The sequence below is a fragment of the Nesoenas mayeri genome, assembly GCF_963082525.1.
Source record: "Nesoenas mayeri genome assembly, chromosome: 18".
NCBI classification, from domain to species: Eukaryota; Metazoa; Chordata; class Aves; order Columbiformes; family Columbidae; genus Nesoenas; species Nesoenas mayeri.
Window position 1 is genome coordinate 2,343,679 of NC_137566.1, and position 15,288 is coordinate 2,358,966.

General features: G+C 55.2%; 1 protein-coding gene across 1 annotated transcript; it reads right to left on the minus strand.

The window, feature by feature from the left end:
* Positions 1-8,478: 8,478 nt before the first annotated feature.
* On the minus strand, positions 8,479-9,459 carry LOC308047313 (olfactory receptor 2A5-like; the record flags this gene model as incomplete). The annotated part of the gene is made up of 1 exon (XM_080355728.1): positions 8,479-9,459. The coding sequence occupies one exon, from the start codon at positions 9,457-9,459 to the stop codon at positions 8,479-8,481; it is 981 nt and encodes a 326-aa protein (XP_080211854.1).
* Positions 9,460-15,288: the final 5,829 nt, after the last annotated feature.

Genomic DNA, 15,288 nt, shown 5'->3' on the forward strand with positions numbered 1-15,288 from the left:
GGCTCTGTGCGCGATGGCCGCGCCCCCGCTGATGGCCGAACTGCGGGGCGGGTTGTGCTCCTGGGACACCTAAGCCGGGCTTATCCCGCCCCCCAAACCACTCTCCTTTAAACACGAGCGTTTTCCAAAGCGCTGGCGTGGGACTGCTGCTCTGAGCTTTCATTAGCTGGGCGGTGGCACTTTTTTGTGTGCCACTTTTTGGTGTGGGGGTGTCTCTGCGGGCTGAGTTAAATCTCGTAACCAGAAAACCCACCTGAGTGGGCAGAGGGAGGAGCACGGGGCCGTGGAGATGCTGGTTCTGCCCGGCTCCAGGAACAGAGGTCAGGGGAGCTGGTGGATGTTGGGACCGGGTTCCTGCTCCAGTCCCGCAGGAGCGGCATGAACCGGGGATGAGGGGCTGGGAAATTCCGCACAGGGGTCGTGTTGCTGCTGGGGCAATGGCCAGGGTGATGGCAGGAGGTGACATGTGGGGCAGCTGCAGCACCCGACTGCAAGCACTGAGTTTGTCAGAGCTCAGCGGCAGCCACTGGCCATGGGCAGAGCTGTGCGTGGCCAAAACACGCCCTCCCTTCCCCGTCAACAGCCACCTGCCCAGGTCCCTGCGGGGTGAGCTCCCTTCCAAACCCTCTTCACAGACATTGACTCAGGCTCATGACCCTACGGTTTCCTTCCCAACACTTGGGTCCCCCTCAGAGCACGAACATCCCAGCTGGCTGCAGGACAGCAGGTGTTTGGGGAGACATGACCCCACAGCCTGGGAATGCCCCATGGACACCCCAGTCACACCAACTGCTGTGTCCAGCAGGGTCCCCTGTTATTGTCTCCAGAGAATCCATGTACTGTAGAGCTGCTAGGGGCTGCACAAGGGATTCCCCCACAGAGACAGAGGATGCTGAGACAGGCAGCTTTGCAAAACCTGGGCATCTGATCTCCAGCCGCATGCTCCCGGCACAGACCCGAGACCTTGGCACAAGCAAGATGACGTGAGGCTCGCCGGGACCCGCTGTCCGGGATCCCGCTGGCCGACATGTGCTGTCGTTTCAGGCTCTAATTCTCGGTGTGGGGATTCCCAAACCGGTGTCCTGCCACGCGGCTGGGCTCAGCCCCAGCCCATGGTGCTCACGGCGGGAGCCCCGTTAGAGCGTCAGCGGTGCCCTGGCAGGCTGTCAGCCGGCTCTGTGGCTTTCCAAGGTTTGCCGAGAGTGAGCGGCTGGGGGTGCGGCGTGGCCGGGACTCCAGGCTGGGCTTTGGCAGGAGCTGCCACCAGCCCATGTCTCTTGCTGTCACCAGGTGCAGGCAGAGATGGGTGACAGCACAGCGTGGGGCTGGCCATAGGGACAATGCTCTTGGCCACCTTGTCATCTGCCTTCAGCAGAATAGATACCTCTTAAAATTTTATTTCTTCCTGAATTTCCTTGGCCTTTTCGCTCCTGCCAGCCCTCTGGACAAGCCCAGGATTTTACTTTCAAAGGAAAGACCCTACATTTCCTTTGCTCTCTAATTGACTGGAGCTCTGTGCTCATTAATTGCCTCTCTGTTTTAACACACCTCTCTGGGACCAGCGAGTGCACCAGGTGATGGTGCCAGGGCCATGCAGGCAAGTGCCCACGCCTGGGCCAGTAACCACATCTTTAACCTGCTGCTTTTTGCCTTGCATGAGGGTGTGGTTGAAGGATTATTGGGATGGATATTGGGCCAGACCAAAGGGTTACGGGGACAAACTGGTCTCATTTATGCTGATGCAAATCCTTAATAAACTCAGTGATTTCAATATGGTCTGAAAGAGACAAGCTTCTCTTCTGCCCTGTGTTGTCCCTGTTTCCAAGCGACAGGGAGGCCAATCTCAGTCAGTGGGCAAAGTCCCTGCCAGGTCCTGTCCCCATGTGTCACCAGACCCATCACCTCCATCCTCACCTGGGTGACTGGTGCTCCTGGCCCTTGTGCAGTGTGATGGTGCCATCGCATGGCCAGAGTTTGGCACTTCCAGGACATGGTCTGACCAGGACCTGTCACCCACAGGGCTGGGGAAGGTCCCTGGGCACCATAGATGATCTGTGCTGTGCACCCTTGATGGGGTAGCTGGTGCTCCTGCCCCACCGTGGGCTCTTCAGGGCCCCAGAGCTGCTGGGGGGTCCCCCTCTCCGTGTCAGGGCCATGGTTTCACTTCTGGGGGAGCTGAGGACATGGGGACCAGATCTGCACACTGAGGAGATGTGAAGCTGACCTGGACCATGGGTCTGCAGCATGGCTGTGTCCAGGAGCTGCCAAAAGCCACCCATGGCAAATGGCTGGGAACCAGCTGTGAGTCTGTACAGGGGCAAACCCGGTGAGCGCAGGGGCTGCGCCGACAGCTGGGGCCAGGGCAGCCCTGAGCGGGGGCATTTGGCCCAGGGGATCTGTGGGGAGGCAGGAGGGAATGGTGGTGCAACCGCTTCCCTGTGTGCACATCGAGCCTGCGGCCACCCAGCTGGGCAAGAGCAGTGGGAGCAGATGGCAGGTAACTGGGGGGGTGTAGAAGTGCCTGTCCGAGGGAGACTGTGAGTCATAGCAAAGAGAGGACGAGACCCCTACCCCATGCTGCCTGCCCAGATAGGGCATGTCTGAGAACCCAAAGCACCTCTGTGAGGATCCCAGCACTCCACAGCATCACAGCCAGCTGCGAGGCGGGTCACCATCTCTATTTCGGAGCAGGAGGCAGGTGAGGAGGTGGAGGGGCCACGGGAGCCAGCTCTGAGCAGAGCAGGGCTGGGGGTGCAGAGCAGGGAGCTGAGCTGGATCCTCCAGCACTGACCCATCGGAGGTGGGACCTGGTGTCCTAGGGATGGCAGAGACGAACTGGCCAAAGCCACAGCGTCCCCATCCTTGGGGTTTGCGAAACCCCACTTGAAGAAAGCCTGAGTAGCCTGGGCCTTGCTGAGGAAAGGGGTAGGTGCACAGACCTCCCAAGGTCCCCCCAGCCTGAGTTTTCCTGGCGTGTCCTGCTCCCCTTCCCCTCCCTGGAGCAATGTTTGCTGCTCCCCACAAGCCCAGCCCCAGCGCCAAGGGTCTGGCCCATCGCAGACAGCTGCTGGTTTCCAGCTTCCCAAGACACAGGCTGAGGCCACGTCTCTTGCTAATGCAAAGTTTCAGATCTTGCAATTTACTTTGTAGAAATGAAAAAAAGACAAAGTGTCTTTTCTTTTGTCTGGTTCTCAGCATCTTCCCAGAACAGTGGTTCAGGCTGGGGGTCACTTTTGGGCAGTTGTACCAGGAGACCTTGTGCCCAAAGCTCTGGCTGGGAGGGTGGGAAGATGCTGTGGGCTTGTCCCAACTCCAGATGGGAGAGCTGGAGCTCTGGCTCACCTGCTCCAACGGCGGGTGCATTCCTCTGCAAAGACAACGAGGGATGAGGCTCATCTCCTGACCCGCAGAGGAGCCTGAGGAGTAATGCAGCACTGCGGAGAGCTGCTCAGCACCTACCCAGAGAGATGTGCCAGTTGAAATCCACCATGGACTCCAGCCGGTAGCAACATTTGTGCCTCACACCCCATGCAGCACCTGCAAGGGCTGAGCCCACTCCAGCTCAGTGCACCCCATGGCACCAGCACCCTGGTTGTTGGGCCGTGCTCCATGTGGTCCTCAGTGCAGCAGCCACAGGAAGGTGCCAAGGTCACCCTCTACATCTCACCACCTCTGCCAGCACAATGGTTTCCTCCTTGGAGAGCCCCATCTGTCTCTGTATTTCTCCAACACATGGGGTTTCACTTCAGTGTCTCTGCCTGCAGGGACAGAGACATGGCTGCAGCCCGGCTGAATGTCCCCAGACCTCCTCCTGCTCCCATGGCGGTGTCACCAGGAGCACTTTGGGGGTTTCATGCAGCCCTGACAGAGCAGCCAGACCCCATGACACCCCTAGAGCAGTGAGACAAACAGTCCAGCAGCTCCCATCCCACTGGTGGGGCCTGTTGGAGGGTCTGCCCCTCACAGCCCTCAGTTCCCTGGACATCACTGTGCCTTTTTGTGCTTCCTCTGGCACTGCAGAGCCTGGTATGGGGAGCTCAGAGAGCACAGCCTGGAATCCCCTAGCTCCCCATGGTACACTTTGTGGTAGCACATGAAGCTGCCACTGACACGATGGGCAGTAGCTCAAATCAATGTCCGTGCTATGGAGGGGTCCTATTCTGGGGGTGGCTTAAGCCCCATTGCTGGGTCAGGTCCCGTCTCCTCACTGGTGCTCCCCTGGTACTCTCGTCTGTGTATTGATTGGGTTGACCAGGGTTTTTTTAGGACCATCATCGTCTACTCGCATCCTACGGGACTGGAGAGCAAACAAAGGCCATTGTACTCCAGCTGCCGGCACACAAAGCCCGCAGCTCCCAGTGGGCTCCTCAAAAAGCACCTTGAGAGGCTGTTTGGTTGCCCAAGCAGATCCTGGGAGAGGCGTGAAGCTGCACCTGGGGCTTGAGCTCAGGCAGTTCCCATCAGAGACAAGGCATAATTAGCAATGTCAGGGATGGCTGGGAGGAAGCTGTCAAGGGAATGATAAGATTTCCATCTCTCATCTTCTAACTAAGACTGGAAGCCTTTCCAGGAGGAACAGGGTCATCACCCAACTGACTGGGCTGAATGCAGAGGTAATGGCAGGGATCCTCTAGCCAGTGCTAGGTGAAAGAAACTAATTTTTTGTTGGGTTTTTAAAGCATCTGAAGCCATCAGTCATCTCCACTGAGAAGAAGCTTGGTTGATTTTGGCCTCTCTTCTCAGATACACTCCCAGAATGGGGCTTGAAGACAGACCTGCACTGGTAAAGGTAGATTAATATGAAGGTATTTCTGTCTAATTTCTGTGATTTAGTGATGATTATCCAGTCCCCGATGCTGCCCGCTCAAAGGAGCTTTTCAAACACCCGGGAGTGAACTAATTGTCGGACTCCACCTGCAACCCGGCCGAGCAAACCCCCCTGCGCTGGAGGGGTTCCAGACACAGCCCCCTGCTCTGTTTTTGCCAAACGAGGCTGTACCTCAGTGCGAACCAGCAGCAGAGCAGCTCCTGGAGATCCCCCGCCTGGGCACCGAGCCCTGGCACAGCAGCCACTCTGCTGTCACCTCCCGAAGTCTCGGCTGCGTGGCAGGTGTTCCTGTGTCCTCTGTGTTGTTCTGCAGTTGGTTAATTGCCATTCCAGGTTGGATGCAAAAGGCCGGCTCTTGACAGCTCTGCTCCATAGACACCATCAGCACACGTGTTACCAGCACAGGAACCAACCACCTCCCGGGGACACGTGTAGCTCTTTCTTTGTGTGTTTTATGAAGAACTCAAGGACTAGCCGAGGTGAAGGGCAAGGAGATGAGCCCTGGGTGACAGCCACAGTGAATGAGAAGATTTGCGCCGACAATCATAAATTAATTTTTATGAGATCAGAAAAAGGTTTTGATGATTATTTCACCATCGCAGTGAAATATGGCCCTCACAGACATCTTGCATTCTTTCTTGAGGTCTTCAGTCCAGCTGCAGTGGGGAGCTATGGCAATGGTACCCCACTTCCCAGCGAGCTAGAGACAATGGCTCTGCACTGGTAAATACGGAGAACAACAGGGACAGAGCAGGAAGCCCCCACTCACTCCCTCCTCTGCCCAGGCTGCCGATGGGTGGACAAGCGTCTCTTCATCCAGGCAGAGCAGTCGTCAGCCATGAAGAACTAACCCAGAGCTAACCCAACATGAGATCCACTTGGCCAAGCCCAGGTGCTCCGTGACTCCCCCACTGAGGCACCCAAGCACCCAAACTTTGTGCTGTTGGATGCCAGGGGGCCTGAGGGACTCTGCTTTCCAGCAGGAGCAGTGGACCTTGGAAAAACAGGCAGGTGGGTTTTGTCCAACCTCTGTCCCCTTGGGGAGACAGTGTCCAAGCCAAGCATCTTCTCCATTCTCCACCATGGGCAATCCCCCTCCAGCGGCATTACCTTCTCTCCAGCAAAATATTCTTTCAGAGGGGTTGTTTGCCCAGACTTGAACCACCAACAGAAGTGTCAGCTGCAGGAGCAAGAAAATGACCTTCATCTTCAGCACGTCAGCGAGAAAGATGAGCTCTGTGCCGTTGTCACCGGCATGGATCCACGAACCCTCCTCGTCCCCCGCTGTGTGACGGCCGGTGCCGCTGCTGAGGGGACATCGTTGGCTGGGTTTCCCCCTCCCGAAGCCAAGCAGCGTGTTCCGAGACAGAGCGATGGCCCCAGGTCCTCGCAAGAGGAGGGAGAAAGGGCAAGGAACTCCTGCCAGCCCCAGCCCCACCGGTGCTTTCTGTGGGGCCCAAGCAAGAGGCTCGGGGTGATGAGAGCCCCAGATGAGCTCCCGGCACCCCGGGGTGCGTCCCGCCCGGTCCCGGGGGCTGGGTAGGTCCTGTTTGCACAAGAGATTCTCATTCCATCCCCAAGTCTTCCTTCGCTGTGGGTAAAGCTTCACTCCCTCAGATTCCTTTTTGCTCAGATGAGGTGTTGTAGAGCAGCTTCCTTCAAACTTTTCTGGTCACACACCCTTATCAGTGAAAAATCTTTGAGTGTGGATCCCCAATATTTATACTTTTAAATAAATTATATACATATTCAGTATAAAACACAAATAACAATAGAAAGTTAAAAATTAAAATATAAAGATTAAATAAATGCTAGTTTAAAAATATTATTTTATTTTAAATTCATTTATTAATGGTACCAAAAGTACTTGCTTCCTGCACCGCAGTGGATCACCTCGCACACCCCCGGGGTGCATGCAGCCCACTTCAGAGACGGCTGCTCCAGGGAAAGCAGTGACCTCCCCTGACGGACAAGCCTGATAAAAGGGATATATGTTTCTTTTACCCCTGGTGACGCTTCCAGTCTTTACGCCAAGCTCTGTCATTCCATGTCATGGTGTGGTCTTGCCCATCGGTGGGATGAGTTGATGAAGGGTGAGCACAGAGAACACTCAGGACTCTTGGTGCCAGATCCTTCCTTGTAACAGGGGTTCCCCATCCTCCCCGCTGCCTGTCACCTCCAGAGGTGCACATCTGGCCAGGTACCAAAGCAACTACAACTGGCAGGAGGAGTAGTGAAGCCGCAGGTTTCCCCGTGAGCAGGGACAGCAGAGGGGTGGCACACGGCTCTGGATCACCCCGTCCTGGGGACCACGGGGGGAAGGGATGTGAAATTCCTCTTTATTTCCAAAGGAGCTGCTGGTTTTGTAGGTATCCTGAAAGCTGGGCTCCTCAACTAGCCCTGCCTCATCTGCATGCTCTGGGAGGATGTGTTGCTGAGTGCGATAAAGCATGTTGAATTCCTACTGGGAAATCCTTGGTCCAGCAGGGACAGGAGTGTTTCCAGCCACAGGAAACCAGTTCCCATAATTTCTGCTAAGCAGGAGTCTTACAGAGCCTTATTGTAAAGAAATCCCAACCTAACAACCAGTTGAGGTCCGAGGGGGATGTGTTTGGCTGTGCCTGTAGAGATATCTTCTTGCACACGCTGAGCACCCGCCACAGTGTCCTTTAACACCCCTTTATTTATGACCACCAGGTAACACCCTCCCAGCTCCTCGTGCTGCTGGTTGCTCCCGAACCCTTCCCAAAGGCACATCGCAAAACAGATTGATCTGCTCTCCCACCCACACTCCCGCCTTATCGCCACCATTGTGCATGTGGAAGCTGCTCTCTGTTTCCAGGGTTAACTTTGACTCCTGAAAATACAAATATCAATTCCCTGACAATGGTTTTCCTACTTATACATATTTTATTGCATTAAGGGAAAGACATCCGGCTCTGCAGTGTCTGCAAGTCCAGCCCAGACAAGATTATCCACCGTTTAAGAGGAGATGCAAACAGCTGAGCGTTACTGCTGTGCTTTGCCCAGTGTTTCACCTCAGAAAGGGCTCTGTTTTGGGATTAAAGCTCTTTGCAGAAAGCCCGGCAAAGCCCTGATCTAGAGAAAAGATTTAAAAAATTAAGGCTTACCAAGGGCACTGTCCCATCAGGGGCAGCATGGGGATGGCCACTCCAGCTCCTCTACCTGGATAATACTTATTTGTTAGGGGCCAAGCAGTTAGCAATTTTACAAAATCCACTCCTAGTCTATTCGGGTCTCCATGGGATGTTGTGTGCCATCCTTCAGCCACCGGTTCCAGAGGCAGAAGACCTCAGCAGTGCTCTGCATTGTCTCATCCTCTCCTGGGATGACACACAGCGCATGTCCCCGGGGTCACACCTGTGTGAGCTGGGCTTTCTGCAGCTGGTGTGTGAACAGACGCCAGCTGTGCCAGAGGCTTCCAGACACAAAGGGACACCTGCTGTGAGGTAGATACCCAGCCTCCGGGTCCCCCTGGCCATAACAGGTCTGAGCACTGATGTGTTGGTGAGGAAGAGCGAGGAGCCACCAAACTGTGCACCAGCACCACACGGCACCACCCGACCCGGAGCCCCAGAGCCCTTGTGTGTTGTGTCTCCAAGAGCTGCATCCCTGGCGTGGGAGGGGGGTCACTCCACAGTGGTGCCCAAACCCTTGGTGCACACTGGTGACACCCCTGTGCACAGGGCTTTCCTGATGGCCCCTTTGACCTCGCTGTTTCTCAAGCTGTAGATGATGGGGTTGAGCATGGGGGTCACAACAGCGTACAGCAGGGCAAGGACCTCGTCCGTCTCCGTGGAGTCGCTGGAGTGAGGTGCCAGGTATGCGACAGCCCCGGTGCTGAAGAACAGGGACACCACGATGAGGTGGGAGGTGCAGGTGGTAAATGCCCTGTGTGTCCCTGCACCGCTCCGGAGGACAGTGCCGATGATGTGAGCGTACGACACCACGGTCAGGAGAAAAGAGCCCATTGCAATGGTCCCAGCAAAAACATATGAGGCAGCCTTGTTGAGAGGAGCGTTAGGGCTGCAGGACACCTTCAGCAAGAAGGGTATCTCACAAAACAAGTGGTCAATCCTGTTGGACCTGCAGAAGGGCAAGCGGGATGTGAGGAAGGCCTGGATCAGAGATGAGATGGAGCCGCTCAACCACGAAACAGCCACTAAGCAGCGGCACATCTTCCAGTTCATGAGTGCTGGGTAGTGGAGGGGGTGGCAGATGGCCAGGTACCGATCATAGGCCATGGCAGCCAGGAGCATGCACTCAGAGCCACCAAAGCAAAGGAAGAAGTAGATCTGCGTGATGCAGCCCACAAAGGAGATGGTCTTCTGTGGTGAGAAGGCATCTCTGACGATCTTGGGGAGGGTGACAGAGGAGTAGCAGATGTCCAGGAAGGAGAGGTGGCCCAGGAAGAAATACATGGGGGAGTGCAGGTGGGTGTCCAGCCAGACAAGGGTCAGGATGAGCAGGTTTCCCAGCACCGTCACCAGGTAGATGAGCGAGAAGCAGAGGCAGAGGGTCACCCATGCTCTGTAAGCACTGGAGAACCCCAGGAGAAGGAACATGGTGGGGCTGCTGAGATTTCCCTGCTGCAGGGGTTCAGGGCTCATCTACAAGGAGAGCAGGAGGAGACAAGGACAGGTAGAAGAAGAGCGAAGTGCTCAACCCTGCTGTGGAGATCACCAGCCCTTGGCTCTGCTGTGCAGGGCTGGCGCTGTGTCCCCAGCTCTCCTCACACCCAGGGGACACATCTGTGGGGCAGGTGGTGAGCCTCGGCCCATAGGGTTTTGAGCCTCAGGGCAACCCCCAACTCTGTGTCACCTGAAGGACATCGGAGAGAGCTGGGACCTCACCGCTGTGGTCAGTAAAGACCCCAAGGACTGTCAAATGAGAGTGGAGGAGAGCAGCTCCTCGCCCTGCTCCAGGTTTCCTGGGCTTCAACTGGAGTGTGGTCTGAAGATCCCATGAACGTGGCAGGTTGGACCCTGCCTTGCTGAACAGCTGCTGCCCTTCATGGAAGAAAAATATGTTTACACCATCACCGAGGATACAGAAAGATCTCTTGCTTCCCCTCTCCAACACTGGTTGTAGGAACAGACCTTATCCCCCTCCAAAGAAAAACGTTTGGTAAGAGTTAGAGACAAAGGTGTCTGCTTGCAAATATTGCACTGTAGATGTTAGCTTCATGCTTACACGTAGAAAGCAAAGTAAGGGAGGGACCTCTGAGAGATCACAGGAGGACCAGAAAGGCACATGAAGGTGACAGTGTAATTCAGAGGCTTGAGGGTGACAAGGAAATCAGAGCCACTACCTTTAAGGAAAAAGGAAAGACTCTGAAACTAACAAGAAACTGGAGCTCAGGAATAAATGAAGATGAGCTACAGAAGATTCTGAGTGTGAACCTACAAGTACTGAATCCGCAGGAAGACCAATAAGGAAATGATCGGAGGTTCATACAAGCAGCTGCCAGAGCTGTCACCAGGTCCTTCCAGGGACAGGCGTGAGAGCATCTACCAGGTGCGAAGAGGAGGTGGGTGCCAGGCTGAGGGGAACAGAGCACCCTCAAATGATGAGGTTCTTAGAGTCGCAGTTTAGTGCCAGAGTTAGGTTATGGTTGGACTCGATGATCTTAAGGGTCTCTTCCAACCAATATGATTGTCTGACTCTCTGATTCCATGACGTTGCAGGCTCCTCCCAAGAGGGAACAAGGACAACCCCGCCATGCTGGGCATGTGCTCCATAGCCCACAGGTGCAGGGATGGGCTGTGGGTTTGTCCTGGTGCCCAGCAGTGAGGGGGGCATGTGAGGGGTGAGGGGGACCAGCCAGCCCAAGGCTCGGTGCCACGAGAAGGGCTGGGGTGCTGGAGCCACCGGGGGCCCCCACGGACACCTCCTCCCATGCAGGGACCCACACCAGTGGGAGCAGAGAGACCTCCGGGGATCTGATTCCAGGAAGAGAGTGGAGGCTGGAGCAGAGGCATGTACCCTCCATGTTGGTTTGGGCTATGCTGGAAGGGTAGGAGCTGGGACACAAGGGCAAAACCATAGAGGGATGGGAAGCACCTGTGGTGCTTAGAGCAGCTGGGAAAGCGGTGTGGGCAGCAAAAGGCTGGTGTCTTCTCTGGCTCAGGAAGAGCAGGTGGTCCATAGGAAATCACAGAACCAGAGAATCATTTTGGTTGCAAGAGACCCTCAAGATCATGGAGTGCAACCATTAACCTGAGTCATTTCAGAGCAATGAGAAGAGTCCACGTTTCCCTCTGCAGCAGGACAGGATCCCATCCGGGGAGCGTGTGCTGGAGAGCAGGACACGGGCCCGTGCTCTGGATGCTTGGGCAGATGTTTTTCAAATATGTCCTTCCCAGGGCTTTCCTGTAGCACCTGGAGGGCAGTGGCCGTGCTGACACTGCTGTCACACAGCTTTGCACAAGCCCGAAGAGCAGCAAAACCTCTTTGGTGGGGATGAGGTTCTCATGACCAGCCCACCTCTCCACCAGCACCCCTGATCAACCTTCTGGGGGGAGATGGAGGAAAGCTGGGTCCCCACTGCCCAAGCGCCAGCAAGATGCAGTTTTGGCTCTGTCAGCTTTGCTTGACTTCATAGAATCATAGAACAGCCTGGGCTGGAAGGGACCCCCAAAGCTCACCCAGTCCAAATAACACGAACAAGTGTGGCCTCATTCAAAGCTGGTACGGAGGAACAACTCAAACTACTACACGGAGCCATCCGTGGCAGCAGATGTTCCCCGAGGTCAGACAAACAGCTCGTGTGACCAGAGCAGTGGCCATGGAGATCACAGGAGGAGAAGGCAAGCAAGGGAGTCAAGGAGGAAAGGTAGCACAGCACCAGACAGTGAAAGACACCATCAAAAGATCTTCCTGGATCCAAATCGCCCTGGGAAGGAGGGAAAGGAAGGTCTGCCCGGACCATGCTGGGATCCCCCAGCTAGAATGGGGTGAGGACGAAGCCCCAGGAGAAAAACTGTTCCAGGAAGAGTATAATTTTGTGGGGGAGGAGGGTTATGAATCACAGCTTTGTCTGCAATGGTCAGTCCAGATATCCTTGGATATGACATTTCACATGTCTTCACTAGGTTACAGCATGATGTGAGCTGGTGGGTTTTTTTGTACCCGTTCCTGAAAAGTCGGCTGTTTTGAGAAGAGTTATCTGAGAAAATAGCTTCAGCTAGGGTAGACGTGAGTCAGAGCCATTTTGCATAAGTGGGAAGGTTGGCGGCTCTGACTGTGAACAAGCACAAATCAGGACAAGTGAGGAGAGCTGGTGGCTGCAGCTGGGCACATTTGGAAAGTCAAGCATGCAAAAGTAGAAAAGAGCTGGAATTTTGTGAAAGTAAAGGTGCAAAACCTAACTAAGAACTCCCTCTCAAGAGTAAGGAAGAGGCTGGTGGAGCAGGGATTCTCCCCTAGCAAACGAGCAATGTATGTACACCAAGAAGGATATTGGGAAAGAGTGGAAAGTCTTCGAGGAAAGAAAGCAGGCTGAAAAGTAGTAAGCAAAGTCTGCACTGAAAGGTGAAGGGAGACTTCAAAAATCGCTTATAGTATTATATATGCCATGTTGAAGGACAGGCAGCCCCGCAGTGCTTCTCAGTTTGGTGACCTGGAGCTCAGACATCGCCCACTCCCAGTTTTCCAGGAGGACAATGACAATTTCTGGTAAAGGTAGTATGTCTGGTGACAACATAAGGACATGGGGACAGCAGCATCAAGGAGGGAGGAGGGTCTTGAGAGCTCTGCTCCATGTCAGCAGGGCTGCGGGAGGGGAGCGTGGCTGCACCTGAATTCAGCAGGAATGAATGGTGCTGCGCCGGCAGAGAGTGTGCAAAGTGTCTTTGTGATGGGCTAGGTTGGATGGGAGAAGAGGAATCAGCATCGCGTGTTTGCAAGGCTTGAGAGCAAAGAAAGGGAAAGGAAACTGGGTGGGCACAGGAGCCCTGGGACTGCAGAGCAGTCTGCCTGCCTGCAGGGTCCTCATGGAGACACGGTGGCCGGGTCAGCCCAGAGCAGGCACAAGTCGTGAATGTGGCACAGGATGCCAAACTGGTCTTGGGGACAGCAGGAAAGGTTTCCAGTCCACATGGGAAAATACTGATTCTGTGACATGTACTTTAGTGAGTCCTCGCTGGGTGGTGCGCAGGGGCAGGGAGTCCACTGGGGGAGAAGAGAGCTGAGCCAGGCTGGCCGGAGCAGGGAGAGGCCATTGGGGAGGACACGGCACGACGTGCTCAGCCTGGAGAAGCAAAGTCAAGCAGGGAGACGACTGCAGCACCAGGAGCAGAGCGCTTTGCTCGGGCATGCGGCTGTGGGTAACCCCGGCATGGACACACCTGTGGAGCTGGCAGCTCAAACCCCAGCTCGAAAATGACTTGGACCCAGGGATCATCCCCTTAGATCTAGTGCACCAGGGTTTGCACAAGGAGTCAAGGTCTCACATGGTGAGTTCTCAGAGGTTTGGGGCTCAAAGTGCTCTTTTCATGGGGCAAAAGCAGGAGGGATTTTGGTTTCTAAATTTTTTTGTCACTGTTTAAAACCTCCCTTTACCTAAAATGAATCTCTTCTAAGTATACATAGATGTCCACAGAGCCTTGATGTAATGAAGCAGAGGTGGAAAACTACCTGCTGGTTCACCTGGAAGATGGCACACAGACAAATGCGGCACGAGACCCCTGGGGAGGGCGCCCACCCCAGCCCCCTCCCTGCACCCCGTGGCCTCCCCAGAGCTGCGGGCACAGCCAGGATCTGCTCTCCCCAGGGCAGCACCGCAGTCTGGGCTACCAGAAAACCAGCTTGGCTTCTGTGGCACCAGTGTCCTCACTGGTGGCTGGAGGGGCGGGAGGGATGAGGCTCAGCAGACTCCATGTGTCTCCGCAGTGCCCTGCAGCCCAGGAGCCAGCGCAGAGGACATCTTGAAGATGGTGTGTAACTGGGATGCAAATGGGCTCTTCACTTCATTTGCTGATAACTGTAGGGGTTTGCAATTAAATCCGTTGATCTGATAGTCACTAGCTGGGTGATCAGCCAGTCATTGGAAGTGTCCGTTTGCCTTTCTGCTAATTAAATTGCATTTGATTCGCAATCAAATCTAATATGAGAAAAGTGAGCTCAAGGTGTACTCGGGAGCAGCCGATGGGCGCTGCTGTGTGCGGAGCGCGGGCCAGAGCCGCGGCCCCGCTGCGTTGGCAGAGCCGCACTGGGCAGAGCGGGAACGCTGCCGGGAAGGATGCCGCGGCACCGGCGGAGAGGGGCAGTCTGCAGCCGGGCAGAGCGTGTCTGCGGGAGCGCAGGGCTCCTGCCGCGCTGCGAGCAGCAGAGTGGCGGTGCTGTGCACTTTGAGACCCGTACCAGGCACCCAGGTCCTCATCCGGCTGCTGGGCCATGAGAGGAACTGCAGGGACACCCATGTCTGCTGGTTGTGGAGGGGACACAGGGCAGAGCTGGGCAGAGAAAGGCAGAGCTGACCTCGCAGGACCCTGGCATGGGGCTGACTCATTAATGTTTACAGATATATAAGGGGTGAGTGTCAGGAGGATGGAGCCAGGCTCTTCTGGTGACAACCAGTGACAGGACAAGGGGCAATGGTGCAAACTGGAACACAGGAGGTCCCACTTAAATTTGAGAAGAAACTTGTTGGGGGTGAGGGTGGCAGAGCCTGGCCCAGGCTGCCCAGGGGGGTTGTGGAGTCTCCTTCTGTGCAGACATTCCAACCCGCCTGGACACCTTCCTGTGTAACCTCATCTGGGTGTTCCTGCTCCATGGGGGGATTGCACTGGGTGAGCTTCCCAGGTCCCTTCAACCCCTGACACTCTGATTCTGTGGTTCTGTGATCCTCCAGCTGTCCTGCCCTCAAACACTCACCTGCACAGCCGTTGGCGACACCCGTGACCCAGTGCCTGCACAGCTTACCTTGAAGATGCTTTCTCTCTTCACACCAGGTGTGTCTGGCAGCACCAGCTGTTTGGGACACGGGGGTGATTTCAATATACTGCTGGCAGGCACCTGGGGACAGATCCCCTGTTACAGCAGACTCCGTAATTGCTCCACACAGGCACAGTGCTGTGGGATGCTGCAGGAGCAGAGAAGCACACTGCAAGGAAATACAATGTGACAGTGACCATGGACATACCCCTGAGGGCCCCAAACCTCCAGCGGCCAGGGCTGGGGGACAGGTCTGGAGTTGTCTTTGAACTTCTTAGCAGTTAAAGACACCTAGAGGAGTGGTCCTGTGGTGGGCTCTACAGATAAAGTGGTTCAGAAACATCTTTAAGCAATAGCCTTAGTCCGGGAATATGTCAGAGTTTGGCTCTTCAGCCTGTGCTTTGCTCTTCTGGCTTGTTTTCTCCACTTCTGCAACATCCTGACTTTGCTGGATAACCTTGGTTTCTTCTAGATGAGCTGATCTAGACTTGAGTGACTCAAGG